Raw genomic sequence first — 15589 nt, 5'->3', positions numbered from 1 at the left:
CAAAAGTGAAGCCAGAGTGTCTGGATTACCCTCTAGTGGCTGGCTGCGGTATTGGTCATAAACCCCATCTCATCCATGTTAGCAGATGGGACATGGACCAAATAAATAAAAAATCTAATCAAATACATTTTTCATTTGGATAATTATTTTCCCACTAATGGATATTAATACCGTAGCTCCGTCCCATGATTGGCTCCAAATGCACAAGATGGCGGATATCTTGGCTTAATTTCTGGATAATGGGAGGAAGTGGAGACGCGTCGTCCATCGTTGAACTAAGTCTACCGTTAAGAGAGTGAACAGCAGCGTGACCACACCACTCATTATAAAAACGTACGGGGTTTTCCAGTTTATAAACATTAAGCGTTTATTTGTAGAAAAAAGTGGAATTTCATTGAAAGAACATTTCTAAAAAGTAGAAGAGATTTAAAAAAATATGTGATTAACAAATTGGCTTTGGTTTCTTTTGATGAATGTATCACAAACTCTCATAAATTAAATTATGGCGTGAGCGTGACATGTATACCTGTCAGCGCTCTCTGGTGGACAGATGACTACAAACTAAATGTGCTGCAGTTTCCTGTTATTTTATGGGCCTCAGTCTTCTGTCAGTTTTTATTTATCAGTTCCTTTTCTTTCCAGAGCACTCAAACCCGTCTGTCACCTATTTTATTGTCTTCTCTCTTCCACGTCTCAATCCTCTGCATCTTTTTTCTTCTCTTGCTCTTTCACCGAGTCTTCACCTTGATTTTGTTTTGCCTCTTATCAGATTTTGTCTCCCCCCCCCAAACACACACATACAAACTTACCGACTCTGTGTCCTCTCTCTCTCTCTCTCTCTCTCTCTCTCTCTCTCTCTCTCTCTCTCTCTCTCTCTCTCTCTCTCAGCATCCCCTCTTTTGGCCTCCACTGGCAAAATGCCACACGTTTTCCCATAAATGGTCCCCCCGCTGGGTCCAGACACTCACACACACACACAAACTCGCTACCGCCCACCAACCCAAACGTCCTGGGCTCAGTCCGCTCCTTATCACTTCTTTCATCTGCACGGTGGTGTTATGACAGTTTATCTTTCCCTGTGGCGCGGGTGAGAGAAGTGCGCTGTTCTTCTATTCCTGGCTTTGTTTTGAAAGGAGCGCTAAACTCGCCGTTCCACTCCCCGAGCAGATTTATGATAGCGCACAAAATGTGGGGCTCACAGATCCCTGAGCTGGCCGACGCTGCAGAAGATCATTTCCATGCATGTGTGTGTTCGTGGTACATGAATGTATGTGTGTGTGCAGAGACAGGTATGTGTGTGTTTATTCTCATTGCCAGCCGCTCTTCTGCCAGGTTAACAGTTATATGCATTCTGGGATTTTATCATCCTTGTACACATAATACTGTAATTGTAATTCCATATATTGATGTACTGTTTGTTCATTAAAAAGATTATTGAAGTGTTAAAGAGCTTCCTGGACTTGATTAGTTTAATAGTGGGAAAACTATGTGTATATACATTTTTCATAATGAACATATAATCTAAAACTAATCAATCCTTGAATTTTCATTTTAAACATATTTTTCGTCGATATTTCTTTATTTTGTGAGCGAGGATGTCTTGTCATATCTGCTTTGTCAGCTCCACGACACAATAGCTTGGTGTTTTTAATTTATGTAATGAAAAAAACATTTTGGAAGTGATTTCTCAGGCCCAGCATTTTTTGGTTTTGCTGATTTTTATGTCCCACACCAACCAAAACTCAGAGTGCTTCCGCCTTTCAGACAAATTTTCTGTCCTGACAAGTTCCACGTTGAACCTGCTGAACTGAACTCTCTTCTCCCCCTGCAGTGCTGAACGGGCCTCCCATGTCTGTAAAGAAGGAGCGGGAAGTGGAGCTGCTAGTCAACCGGCGGGAGCAGCGCAGCGGAGAGGTCATCTGCATCGACGACTAGACTACACAAACACACACACACACACACACACACACACACACACACACACACACACAGACTCACACACTCACTGAAACCCATCTGCTGCAAATGAATCTTCAATTTCTCTCCAAGAAAGTCGAGTCTCGGCGGTAAATGCTCTTCAGACGGCACCATTGAACCACGCATCCAGTATTAAAACAAACCGACTGACTGAGGGTGAACTTACTGACCCGCTAGTGATTGTAGTCGCTTCATTTGAGACACAAACACACATAAGAATCCTCTAAAACTTCACCTCGCTCCACGAGGAGCTAAAAAAAAAACATGAAAAACACACGCCTTCAGTAATTAACACTCACGCACACGTGCACTTACTGTTCATGGACAGACACACACACACCTACAGTACATACAGTCCATATAGTCTCATAAGATTCTTATGACCTTCTTTGTCTGCCTCAAACCATTATACTCCTCATAACTGGCCTCCTCACACTGGCCTCCTCTTCCTCCTCCTTTAGGGATGCCTCTATCCTCAGCCACACACACACACACACACACACACACTCACACACTCTCACACGACACACCTCAACCCTAAACCCTTTAGATCTCTCAATAGACCAAGTAACCTTCCTCCTGCTCCCCTGCTTCTTAAACTCTCGACAGGAAGCTGCATGTGAAACTAAAAACATTTCGACCGCCACACTCCATCCCCTGAAGCATGCTCTAATCACAATAACGCTGTCTCGTGGAAAGGGGGGGAAAAAAGAAAAAGAAAAATCTTTATCAAGCTGTGCCTAAAGTCGTTTCAATACTGTTTCTAATTCTCCGAAAAGCGGCTGAAACCCCTGGTTTCTCAGTGCGAGCAGCGACAAGCACAGCTCCAGCGGTTTCTTTTTGGCCTTCTTGTTTCCTGTTTAGTTTTTTTTGATGGTACATGTTTAGATAAAACACACGCAGCGAGGTATGATAACGATATCAATATAAAAACTATATTCAGGACTCGATCAACCACATAAGAGTATTTGCCGCCATCCCATCCAGCTCCCCCGCTGGGTTCGAGTTCATGTTCTTTGAGGTATTTTGGGGGTTTGTTCCAGAAAAAAGTTCTCGCAACAACGCTATTTTGCAGAAACCCCATGAATGTTTATAACCTTTCATAAACAAGTCAGTGTTATTAAATCCTATCGATCACCCTCCACACCCCCCCCCTTCCCTGTTCTCTCCTCTCTCAATCAATCCTTTTTTTTTTTATTTCTTTTCCAAGTTTCTATTTCTTTCTACAAAAACCCTGTGATATACTTTGCATATTTAAACAGCTCATTCGTGTTCTCTTGTGTTTTTACTCTCGCGAATTATGAGTATTGTTGTCGTCGATGTCGCTGTTGTTCTTGCTGTTGCTATTTGAGAAAGAGCTTCTACCAAAAGAGACATTTTTTTGTAACAAACAATGGAAAAAACTATACAGAGCGTGCGACCCACGATGCACCTCTTTGCCATGTTTGTCCTATAATTACAGGAGAATGGAAACGAAGAAGTTGAGCGAACTTCAGAAGTAGATGCGTATAGTACAAGAGAACTTGTTTTTCTTGCTTACATTTTAGATTTGGGGCTTGCAAATGACATATACATATATAGAGAATAGGCCATATGTTACCCTAAATGCTTCTAAGGGCAAAATGAAAATATATCTAACCTAAATATTAAAAAGAAAATCATGGGTATTATCTTGACAATTAGAGGCTGGAAATCCATTTTATACACTGCATCATTAAAAACGCCTTAATAAACACAGCTGAACAATTGTAAAATGAATTGAGAACCTGATGTCAACCTGTATATCCCAGTCAAAGTCTGCTTTAAGTTAAAAATGAAAACAAATAACTAGGAGTTAATTTATCCCATAAACCCAGGACATTTTATCCTGATCTGTCCAGGAATTAGTCAGAGTCCATTTCCAATTTTTGTTGTGTACAAACATTTTTGCAACCCCCGAGCTAAAATGTTGCGTCAAATCAAGCACTTAGTTCATTTTTTTTTTCTTTTCCTCTTTTACTCTGTCCTCTTTCCAGGTTTTCGTGTTTATTTCTGGGTTTTTTGTGCAACTGTGGATGTAGTGGTGCCGATCAAATGATGAGTGGCAATGATGATGGTTCTCCTTTTTTTTCTTTCTTTATTTTTGTTTTTAATAAAACTGAACGAAACTATAAAAAAAAGTTGCAGTATGGATTTTTTTTAAGATGGTCTGTGGATTTCACAGATGTTGCAGCAATATACCTTTACTTTGAAATATCTCAAACTAGAGGAGGGATTAACACTGTGGGGTAGAAGCAGCACTAAAGGGGGTCATTAAATCCTCAAATTGAAAGGTTTAAACTCATAATTTAAATGATTCCGGTCCCTTGTCAAAATAAAAACCACCTGTAGATTTAAATGGGCTGTAAGATTTAATGTTTGTTAAGCTCAGTTTCATTCAAAGTGGCGTTTGGCCAAGAGGTTTTCATCCACCAAGATGAGGTTTTTTCAGGTCGGCCTCAAACCGTGAGAAACCAGTGTGAACGTTTGCACTTTGTAGCTGCTTCTTGATAAATGAAGGCATTAAAGTTCGTGTCTGACTTAAGCAAGAGAACAGTCGATGTCCAACAGGAAGCGTCTGGACAGATGACTGTGAATGTTGCCTGTAGACGCGGGAGGAGCTGCATGTGGGAGGGTGTGATGATGTGCTGATCCACCATCGCGTCACTCAGTCATGGTGATGGACAGACTGATTCCTCTCAGTTTACATGATCTCAGCTTTATGATTCCAAGCGCAAGAAGAAAACTGTGGAGGTTGTCACCTCTGATTAAGTTATATAGAAAAAATATAGAGCGACTCATAGAAATGCTGGACACTCTTATGTTTCACACGTTGCTGACTGGAAGCAAAGAAACTTGCTGATGTTTGAAAATGTATTTAAACCATTCCACCCATGGAGCCTGCGTTTCTCTGGGATGGAAGGACGCATTTGAAGGTCGCACTGCTGGGATGCAGTCGGCCTTCAAACGCAGCCTGCGAAGGATGCTCACAATGTGACAATGAAATTAAAGTTTCAGGCCATAAAACCAAAACCGTTTGCTCCAAGATACTAAAATGCTCAGGGTAACGCCAGAGAGATATTTATCTGTGGGTTCATTATTACAAGCAATGACCTTTAACATTATTTTACCCATTGTTAATACAAAAATAATGATTAGTGCATCTTTAATTGTCTGTATGGATTATCCCATCCAGCCCAGATGTTTTACCACATCGTGATAACTTCCACTCTCTATTCTTCACCATTCAAAGCTGATTTTTACACCATTAAATAAAAAAGAGCATAAAAAGTATAACTTTCCAAAAAACATAAAAATAAGTTTATTCAACATTTATGATGAGTGACTTGAGAAGAAATAATAAAAAATAAATGTCCAGGCGCAGCATACATCATCTTTTTTTTTTTACACAAAACTTCTTCACCAGACTTCGCAAGATTTTTCCGAGGTGGTAATAAACTTTGACATTTGGGGGGGGGGGTGATCGGGGCAGGGAAGTGTGTGAGGGTGATGGGGGAGGGACGAGGCATGTTTTTCCTCAAAGACTTTGAGCAATGTGGTTCAGGTTCAGATTCAGGAAGTGAAAATTTAGATGGCTGCTGGTGTGTGTCTGTCTGTGTGTGTGTGTGTGTGCGCGTGTGTGTCCATGTGCAGAGGACACTCGGGATTCAGTGTGTGTGTGTGTGTGTGTCTGTGTGCAGTCTGATCGGTGCTGACAGGGAAATATGAGGTGCATGTGGTCGTACAAGTGGTGCGGGGGAGACACAAAAGGGAAGAGGAAAACGATGAGGAAATCAAACAGGATATATGTCTAATGTCGACACTTTTTCCATTTGAAAACATGAACGTTTGGCACCAATTAAAAAGTCTGCGCTCTCGGCGGTGAAGTGCTCTGGAGAAACCAATGCGGCCTGTCCACAAAAACTACTTATAAACAAGAGTGGGAGTGAAACCCACGGCTGGAAATACACGCTGTTGCTATTGTAGCAGGAAATATTACAGGATGAGGCAGAATGGAAGGAGTTCCATGTCACAGAGACATTTAGAAATAAAGAAGTCTGAGAAACAATCTCACCACAAACACGACAAGACGGGGACAGTTTAACAATGAAAGCTTGTTTGGATTTGAAACGTTTGTCTCATTTGGACTTATTCTTTGGCTTTAAAAAAAAAAAAATCAAGTTAAGGCACAATTGGGCAAAAACAGAGTTTCAGTTGTACAAGAAGGATGTTTATGTTAGCCAGCTAGCCATTGTTAGCAAAACCAGTTCATAATAAGGCATTACGTGGTATTTCCAGCATCGACACCGAAGAAAAATGTCCACCGAGAGTAACTGGACACATTAAATGACAGAAGTGTTAATAAACAGTAAGAACCACAGCTTTCACTACTGTTGATATACCGAGGGGCCATCTTGGATTTCGAAGTCGGGGGTGTGAGGTTCCTCCGACCTTCTGAGACGAAATCGTGACTTGAGGGGACGTTCCGCTTGCAACTTCCGAGTCGGTAAGTCCGAGCTAACTCTGAGGCTAATGTGCTAAATGCTCATGTTAGCATGCTAGCAAGCAGAAAGTTAGTGTTAACAATATTCACCACCTGCTAACGTTTGCTTATTGAATGCTAATGTCAGCTGAGTGACTGATGCTAAAATGGCGATGTTTAGAATCCAACGAGAACGTCAGCTCTCCGACGTCGAGATATTTTACTCTCCATCGTAATTTGGACGTGAATCGTGTAAATTTGTTTTAATACATAACTACTTTGACTTGTTTTGCGACACCTTGACTTTAAAGAACTTTACAGATAATATATAATATAATAAGTCTTAACGATGCTCCTTCTTTAATGAAAATCTCTTAAGTTAATTGTCCTTTACTCTTGAATGTATCAGGGCCTCTACAATATCATTTAAAGATTTCCTCTCAGTGTCTTTAACGGTATGATAAAAAAACATAATCAGATGATGCACCTATAGGCAGGAAATGACGTTTTGTTACCAATTACATAATTAAGTCAGAAAAGAAAGATATATATTCAAAGCTGTACACTTCTAGAACTTGTGCATACTTCTCAAAAGTAAAGCCAAGTACACAACATATAAAAATACCTTACAATCAAATTTGACCTTAGAAAAGAGCACAAATTCACATCCATGTTATTTAAAATGTTCCACTTTCTTTGCCAAGTCGAAACGCACACATGTAGCATGTGTGTGACATATATACAAAGTAGGTAAAGAGGCAATATCACACTCAAACCGCACATTGAACTGTAATGAGCATAAATCAGTAAAAACAAGAACTGTTTGATTCATTAGATTTCACACACACACTCTCTCACACACACAAACACACACTGTATTGTATAAAATATGAATGACAACTCATTTGGCTTTTATAGCGTCGAGATCTGATGCTTGCAGATGTGCTCTCAGCTTCTTGAGGCAACCGGTGATATAAAAGTGAAAGGTGCATGCACAGCTTTACTGTCAGTCTTATAAAGACAGTGTAAGCACTATTAGTTACATGATACGGAGGCTAAGATGAACATCTTTTTTTTTTATGTGAGGCCCTTTATGTACGAGTTCTCGCGGCAGACATTCATTGAGACCTTGTGTCCACTTTGGGTTTTGGTTTTAATCCAAAGTCGGTGTTTGGCGTTCCACTGTCCAGAGAAAATTTCCACAACATCGTCCGCAAATGTCAGGCTTGTCTTTCAAATTAGCGTCTTTGAGGAGCGGCTGTAGCAGGATGTGATGCCCTCAGCTGCTTCTGACCATTTGGAAGAAAAAAAAAAAAATCTCATTCATACAAAAACAAGTTCTGTTGTACTGAGATGAGTTTCCAACCCAGATCAGACTAAGCACTGAGCTTCAGTTGACTTTAAAGATGCTGAAGACGTGAGGCGAGGCGGAGGGACTGCCCACGGTGTGGAGCCGGAAGGACGAGCCCGTGATGGCCTGCAGCTCCGTGCCTCGATCCAGTCGCAGGAGGCCGGACACCTGGCACGACTTCACGAAGTGGAAAAAGTGCGGCCCGGCAGAGGGGGTCGTCGCGTAGCCCTCTATGCACTGCAGCTTCTGAGGCTTCTGGCCGGTGGTCACCACATCCAGCTTCACATACGGAGTCTGCTGCTCATTGAACAACACCTGAGGACAAAGAGAGCAGAGGAAGACAATCATCCCAAAACCTCATCTCTGGAGGGTAAAGCTATGAAAAGAATCTGCAACACTTAAGTTTCTGCTAAAGCAGAAAACAAACCAGGTCCTGTTATCAGAATTCTTTTCTTTTTTTCTTTTTGGCTGCAGTTTCTCCAGACCTCTGTCGACTTGACAAGATGGACGCCTGGCTGCATGAAACTGCCCTAAACCTGATATTCAACTCTCTAAAAAACATGACACATACCAGTACACTCTGGTTTTATACACATACCAGTTCAATCTGGTTTTATACGCATGCCAGTGCACTGCTTCGTCACAAGACTCAAATTTATTCACTCGAGTTGCAAAAATGACAGAGATCTCTGGTTTTTTCATCACTTCACCTCAGGGAATATGGAAAACTAATTCACGAGCAGAGCATTTCTGCCTTTTTAAAATTTTGTAGTTTTGTTTGTGCCATTAAAACTCCATGTTACTTTTAAAAGAAATGTCTTTTACTGTTGTGCAAAGCTTATCCTGGATCTGAGAGTTCTTTAAAACCCTAATCCGTTAGCTGAGTTTCAGTATCAGTACCAAATTCCACACTTTTTTGGATAAATCATATTGAGAAATATGTATAAAAACCATGATCTGATTTGGACCTTGATTTTAAACATAACATATGGAATCATGCAATTTAAAAATGCATTATTCTTTTTTTGTCCACTTGGGGCAGCAGAGCAACAAATGAATATAGGTCTAAGGCAGAAGATACTTGCTTTTCACGAGAACACTTCGGTGCATCCTTGAAAATCAATGCTGCACATCCGCCCAATGCAATACAGAGATCAATGATAGAGGGCAGTGTAGGGGCGGATATTTGCCATCATCTACGATGCCACGATCAGAAATAACCGTAGGCCAACCTCCTCCAGTTTTATTAAGTTTTTTATTTACAGAATGCAAATATGGAAGTTCTATATAGTCTGAGTCCTGTGGTGCACCCTCTAGTGGAGTACTCCAGTGACATGCATAGTACATAGCAAGTATATGTACTATATACTTATGCATATATACTTCTATTAGCCCTGTTTTTGCTGATAAGCTGGTGAGAACCGTGAGAATGAGCCAAAACATTTGAGTGACAGGGTGGAAAAACCAAAACAATGAGCTGAAAGACATCAAATGATCTTAAACAGAAATATTCAGAGGAAATCGGACCAACACTGTTAACCTTACCTGGCAGAACAGGAAGTAGACGCCGGCCTTCTCCACAGTGAAGGTGCCCAGCTCCTTGTTATACTTCACCGCTTTACTCATATTCAACGTCCGCTCTTCCCAGCCCTTTATCACACCGCCTTCTCCCACTGACACACACACACACACACACACACACACACACACACACACACACACACACACACACACACACACATCCAGGGTTATTAATCTCATGGACGGGAGCTTTGCAGATTATCCTCCATCCTTCATTTTTATGACCCTTACCTTGCTGAGAGGAGACTTTGGTAACTGGTGGAAAGTAAAAGAGACATTGAAAGAGTCAGAAAAGGGGGAAAGTCAATTAAGATTTTATGGGTGCAATTGTATAGGACTATAGGATTGAAACCACTTCAGCAGATGCTACATGAGAAGGCTACACGAGATCTGCCAAGCCACTTACTCTCAAAATGAGACGCTGCCTTCTTTCCATTTCCATTCCTCCCTCGAAACGTCCCCCCTTCGGAAGGCAGAGAGAGACAGAATATGAGTTTTAATGGCAAAGAAAATAACGGCTGTGGCTTTTTTTGATAAAACAATCATTCCCATCTGTATCTGTCTAATAACATAGTGTGTTAATTTGCGGCCATTTAGTCTGAACCTGGCTCGTCTTAACGCAGCTAACAGATGGGCAAAGGATTTCCTTTCACGTGCTTCAATATATTTCCTCAAACTGTTATTTTCAGTCAGGAGCGTGTGCCTCCTTTATTTTTCTTTTTTTTTTTTCCCTGTCGGGGCTAATCTTAGTGCCAGCTGGTCGGAGTCATCAAGAAAATACTGAGTGCGGAGAAGAGGACAGATGAAGAAGTGTGAGTGCTGGTGGGGTCAGAAAAAGACAAGATGAAGAAGGATTTAAATGTTCTCGCTAAATAAGAGAAATGAAGTGCCGGATAAGGAGAGTGGAAAAGGTCTTTGGCTCCTCTCTGACCCTCACAGAGTCCATTAAGAGTGAAGCAACAGTTATGGCCCCTGCTCAAATAAATACAATAAATAAAACACAACAGTAAAAAGGCCTGAGCTGAAGAACGCCTGCTCTTGTTACTCGCTAAAGGTTTATTTTAGCTTTTGCAATCTGGCCTGCGGGGAGTTATTTCAAACACAGATATAGCTTGAATACTGTGTGAACTGTGAAACACTTTATGTTTGGAGCGGGCCCCTGCCATCGTATAGGAATATTAAGTCCCTGCTAAAATAACTCGCAGGTGGGTGACCCTGTAGATTTAGGATTTGCTATGGGCAAGCGTAAAGCCCTCAGGCCGGCCAGGTTTTCCTGACTGAGGCTGTCAGTCATCAGAGAGAACATAACAGCAGTGTACTGGTGAAACGCTGCACCGCGGTGGTCAACTTTCCACAAACTGGAAAAAGCTGTTTGGGCTCCTTTTCTATTGATAGCCATGGATTTCCGAACACTGTTTTAATGCATTTTGGACGACGGAATCGGATATCACTTACAAAAATGAAAAAGCCAATATCTGCAGGATATTAACATGGCTATTTTGGCGGCGACAGGCCGCTCGCTAAATGAATCCTTTTGTCAAATTTGGCCGTTTATCCCTCGGCTGAAATGGAGCACAACAGAGTCTTGAGGGTTCACTCTTGGACAAAATGTGAACAATCAAGCAGTCTCGTGATGGTGACGCAAGCAGAGGCTATAAATACAGCAATGATAGGTCATCAAATATCACCGCTTTCACAACAAATCATAGCTGTGTCAGTCGTGTGCTCAGGGGGGGAAAGAAAAAAATCTATTTCATTGCCCAAAAGCGTGCAACAAGGCCTCACTCCCGCGCCAGCTGGTTTTCTGGGCTCCGAGGCCGCTCTGGTCAGACCTGTAATTTCTGGAACAGTCATCCAGCTGCCTACTTTTTCCTGTGTCAACTTTTAGCAGCGGGTAGTGCCTGTGGCCCGCTAGACCTGACCATAGTGGCATGTGGGCCAAGGCTGGCCAGCGTTTGTGTTAAATGTTCTTCCCAGAAAAACAACAAGAGTGCAGTTGGTAAGTATATTGTGTCTGTGGTGATTTGGACGGCTGGAAAGCACAGAACGGCGACATATGCCGGTGGTGCTGGAGGCAAGAAAATGCAGCACAGGAGGAATTTTTTTTGATTTTCAATATACCGTCTCTCTTCACTCTTTGCCCCACCAGCAGCTCTCTCTTCTCCAGAATGAGCTGGACGATGGCCTTCCTCTGTGTATTCACCTGTTGAAAGAGAGAAAAAGAAACCACACTATTAACAAACGTCCAATGAGTTTGTTATGACTGTTTTCTGGCACACATCCTACGCGGCCTCCTCCAGCCAGCCAGCCACATAAACAGTCTCATCTTTTCCAGGATCCTGCCCCTGCTGCCATGCTCGCTTCAGAATAGGTCTACCACTTCCTCCGAGACTGGTTGCGACACCTAATGCGTGTTTTTAGTGCTTTGCATTCCTCACATGTCTTTGCTTCCCAGTTTTTCATTAAGAAATTAGTTTTGTCGAAGAGGCAATGTTTGAAACTCTTGGCTCGGGGCTCCGCTGACTGACGGAGGGAGGCCTATATAAAGTAGAAGTAGAAGTGGCTCAGGGAAAAGTGTGTTTTAAATTTACTGCTACTGTGGAAATGTCGGCAGCGAGTTGCTCCTCACTCTCCAGACGTTCACTCACTGGCTCTCATCAGGAGTTGGCGAACGGTCAAATGGACAGAACGTGGGGCCCCTTGGGAAAGGCTCCAGCATCAACACTCCACGTGTCCAGTTTTGGGGTGTTTGTGTGTGTGTGGGAGAAACTCATGCATGTGTGTGTGTGCTTGCATGTCTGTCAATATGATACACAGCCAATGTGCTGTCCCCCTGATCTCAAATCCAGTGCAACCTGGGTTTGTAAGCACTGTGAACTAGAAACCAGAAGAATTTCCATCAGCTCCTTTTTGGCTGCTTTTAGAAATAATTCACCTTGTGATGCAACCTCATGCCGGAGTCTGACAAGAAGTTTAAAAAGCTGCACTTTGCACGAGTCTGCACAGAATTTTCGACTCATTCCTGTAAAATTCCAAACGGCACTTCATCCCGAACCCATGCATGAGAAGAGGCTCAAGCTTTCTGCAGATGATTTACACTTGCCACACTTTTCAGGCCTGCAGCCACAGCAGCAGCCAGTTGGGTATAAAGTGCTCACATGCCAAGTAGCTGAGGCTTTCCAGTAAATTGAGATAAAACTGGAGCACAACTGGCACCAGAGTAATTAATCTCTGGAGGAGGAGGAAGAGGAGGAGGAGGAGGAAGGGGGCGCACACACAACATAAGCACACAACTTGACTGGTCTTATTGGTAAGCAATAAAAGTGCCAAGAAGAGAAATGGTGCAATACAATAGTGGAGTACGTGCACGGGAGGGGGGGAGAATGGGGCTGAAGTGTGGACTTGCATTTTTTCCGTGCACCCCCCACGATGATTCCCGTAACCGCAGACACAGACGAAGTTACATAACAAACACTTGATGGTGCGTAAACGATAATATTGTAGCGGGAAATGTGCATGCTACTAATGGAGAGGGGGGTGGAGGGGGTCTGCAGGGTTGAACTGTTTTTAAAAGTGTGACACAAACCTGCTCCAATCGGTCCTGCAAGACCTTGAAGGACTGAGACAGGTCCCGCGTCTGTCTCCAAGTCCACGCCGTGAACAGCGCGCTGCACGCCGCCAGGGACAGCGCCACCAGGGCCAGAGACGCCCAGACGACCCGCAGCTTGCGCACTCGCCTCCTCTGCAGAATCCGATGCATCGTTGGCGCAGGGGACCGCGCTGCTACTCGCCGCCGCAGACCACCCGAGATCCGCACTTCAGCTCCATTCCAGCGGAGCGCCGAGTCCCTCCGAATGCGCTCCTGTCCAAATGTCCATTCTGGTGGGAAAAGACGCGCAAAAGTGGCACAGGCAGCGCGTAACTGCAACACCAGCAAGGGAAAGATGCGTTTAATTCTCCCCTTAATCTGACTGATGAAGTGGGTTCAGAGCGACAGAAACACCCGATCCTTCCTCCACACGCATCCGAACCACCATCCTCCGAGTGCGTGCAGGCCGAAAACTGTGCAACTTGCGCACATCAACTGTTGCATCCTTCTCGCTGTGATTCGTTGACTCAGCGCTCTTGTCTTCCCTTCAGCCAGCGAGCTGGGGGGTCACTCCATTAGAGAGACTGACTGACTGCTGCTGCTGCTGCTGCTGCTGCTTCTCAGCGCACGCGGGGCAGTGCGCGGGTTTTACGCACAGGCACGCACGCATTACGCACAGAGACTCGGAGGTGAACTCTGATGTTGTGATAGCAGCTGGCATCCGCAGTAAAAAACCGACAAGGCGAGCGCAGGGAAAACATCGGCCACTTCCTCGGCGTCTCGGTTACTTTCATCAAGTCGCATTGCCTTAAAATATGTGCCATTCACGCGTGGAACACTTCCCCGTGCAACCACGCGGTGGCGGTGGTGTATAAGTAAAGGCTACCAGCATGTGGGGAAAAGTATAGAATGCTTTTCTTTAATTCATTATCCTGCAAAATTATAAATCAACCTAAAGTGTAAACTGGTTAATTTCGGTCCACGAGAACATTCAAGATTCAAAGATCTTAATTGTCATCGTACTCAGGCACAATGAAACTGTTAGAGGCCTCCTCTAGTCCAGATTTATATTATTATAAAAGTATAATAATATAGAGAACAGCAATAATCACAGTAAATAATATTGTATAGAAAATATAGATGGTTCCCTGTGGATGGAGTGTGGTGGGTTGTACATGTGTGTGGGTCACAGTCTCTGAAGGTGTGTTAACAGTGTTTGGTGTGATGGGGGTCACATGTCTGCAGAAGCTGTTCCTCAGTCTGTTGGTTGAGGATCTTTCTTTCCCTCAAATAATTTAATATCCACAAGAAATTTGGTTCAAAACAAGACATCAATAAATAGAGTTAATCAAATCTCTTTTTAAAATATTTGCCCCTTTTCTAAACTTATTTATTCTCATGAGCTTGTTTTGGCTCTCTCTAGCTTCAAATTAATTCTGACTCCTGTGTGGGTGTAACTTGTGGATTGCTTCATACATTAGCTGTGCAGTATTTTACTAACGACCTTTTATACAAGAATGAAAAGCATTTTGGCTCGAGGTGATGCAGCCTCTCTAAAACAATGTTTTCCCAAACCTGTTGTGCTTTTCATCCATTCACACCAAGCAGGTCTTCTGTTTAGTTTGAAAAGTTGAAGCCTGGGGAGGTGAGAGTTTGTTGTGCAGAATAAGTCTGAAAAGAGGGAAACAAGTTCTGAATAATAGATTTGTATTGTTTCCACACTTGAGACTTGATTCAACCTGTCAACCGTTATGCGGATTTTGAAACCTGAGATTAAGCAAGAGTTAAAAAATTAAACTGAGTTATAGCTTGAGACAGCTTCTTCTGTTTTAATTCAGTGGATTGTTTAAAAAACACAAAGTTGTGCAAAATATGTTTCCCAGGATTCTCAAAAACATTTGCAAAAGCCAATTTGTGGTTGAATCTGAAACTTTGATTGTTCATGTCTGCTTGCTAGCAATCATCTTTCTTGCCTGCGTTGGCTTATTGCTGCCTTTCATTGGCGTGTTACCACCATCTACTGTTGATCTGTGAAACAGCCTGAAGCCATCAGAGGAAATGTGTTTTGCATCTTACCAGCATCCTCGTTGGATGAAACAGAAACACAACAGAAAACTGGTGTTGGTGTTCAAGAAGTATGCAAACATTCAACTCATCAACCACACAACATGTCAGGCTTTCTGTTTAGTTGGACCCAGAAGCAGACGCAGGGGTGGAAAAGGTAATGGGTCTTTAACGTTTCTTGCAGGGGGAATGGTGATGGTTGAGGCAGGCGAGCAGAGGGAGGGAGCAGACACAGCAGGTGGTCATGGCAACACTGGCACATGCAGCTTTCTATTCCATTTATTATTCTTAATGCAACTTAGTAATGTGTTCCTACTTCCTTTTGTTAAAGCAGTACACAACATCTCTATTTTTAACATGAGTGTATATTCTATTTTGCAGCGTACGTATAGATAGTGTTTCCCAGACAAAAGGGATAGTGGATATGAATAACGCCCCAAGAGTTTTACACTGGATATAAATAATTTGTCATCTATTTTTCCAATTACTCCAAGCAAATTATTAATAAACGATTATATGGACGAAT

At 42.8% G+C, this 15589-nt stretch overlaps 1 protein-coding gene across 1 annotated transcript; it reads right to left on the bottom strand.

Moving 5' to 3' along the window:
* Positions 1–7155: 7155 nt before the first annotated feature.
* tnfsf12 (TNF superfamily member 12) lies at positions 7156–13783 on the bottom strand. Its single transcript, XM_069519078.1, has 6 exons — positions 12997–13783; positions 11532–11613; positions 9817–9873; positions 9642–9665; positions 9375–9502; positions 7156–8144 (listed from the first exon to the last, which is right to left on the bottom strand). Exons 1-6 carry the CDS (start codon positions 13168–13170, stop codon positions 7869–7871), a joined length of 741 nt encoding a protein of 246 aa, XP_069375179.1. The 5' UTR covers positions 13171–13783; the 3' UTR covers positions 7156–7868.
* Between the last annotated feature and the right edge of the window lie 1806 nt (positions 13784–15589).

This window comes from Paralichthys olivaceus, chromosome 22 (genome assembly GCF_024713975.1).
Source record: "Paralichthys olivaceus isolate ysfri-2021 chromosome 22, ASM2471397v2, whole genome shotgun sequence".
In the NCBI taxonomy this organism is placed as follows: domain Eukaryota; kingdom Metazoa; phylum Chordata; class Actinopteri; order Pleuronectiformes; family Paralichthyidae; genus Paralichthys; species Paralichthys olivaceus.
The sequence above is the reverse complement of the archived record's forward strand: the minus strand, read 5'-3'. Positions and strand labels throughout refer to the sequence as shown.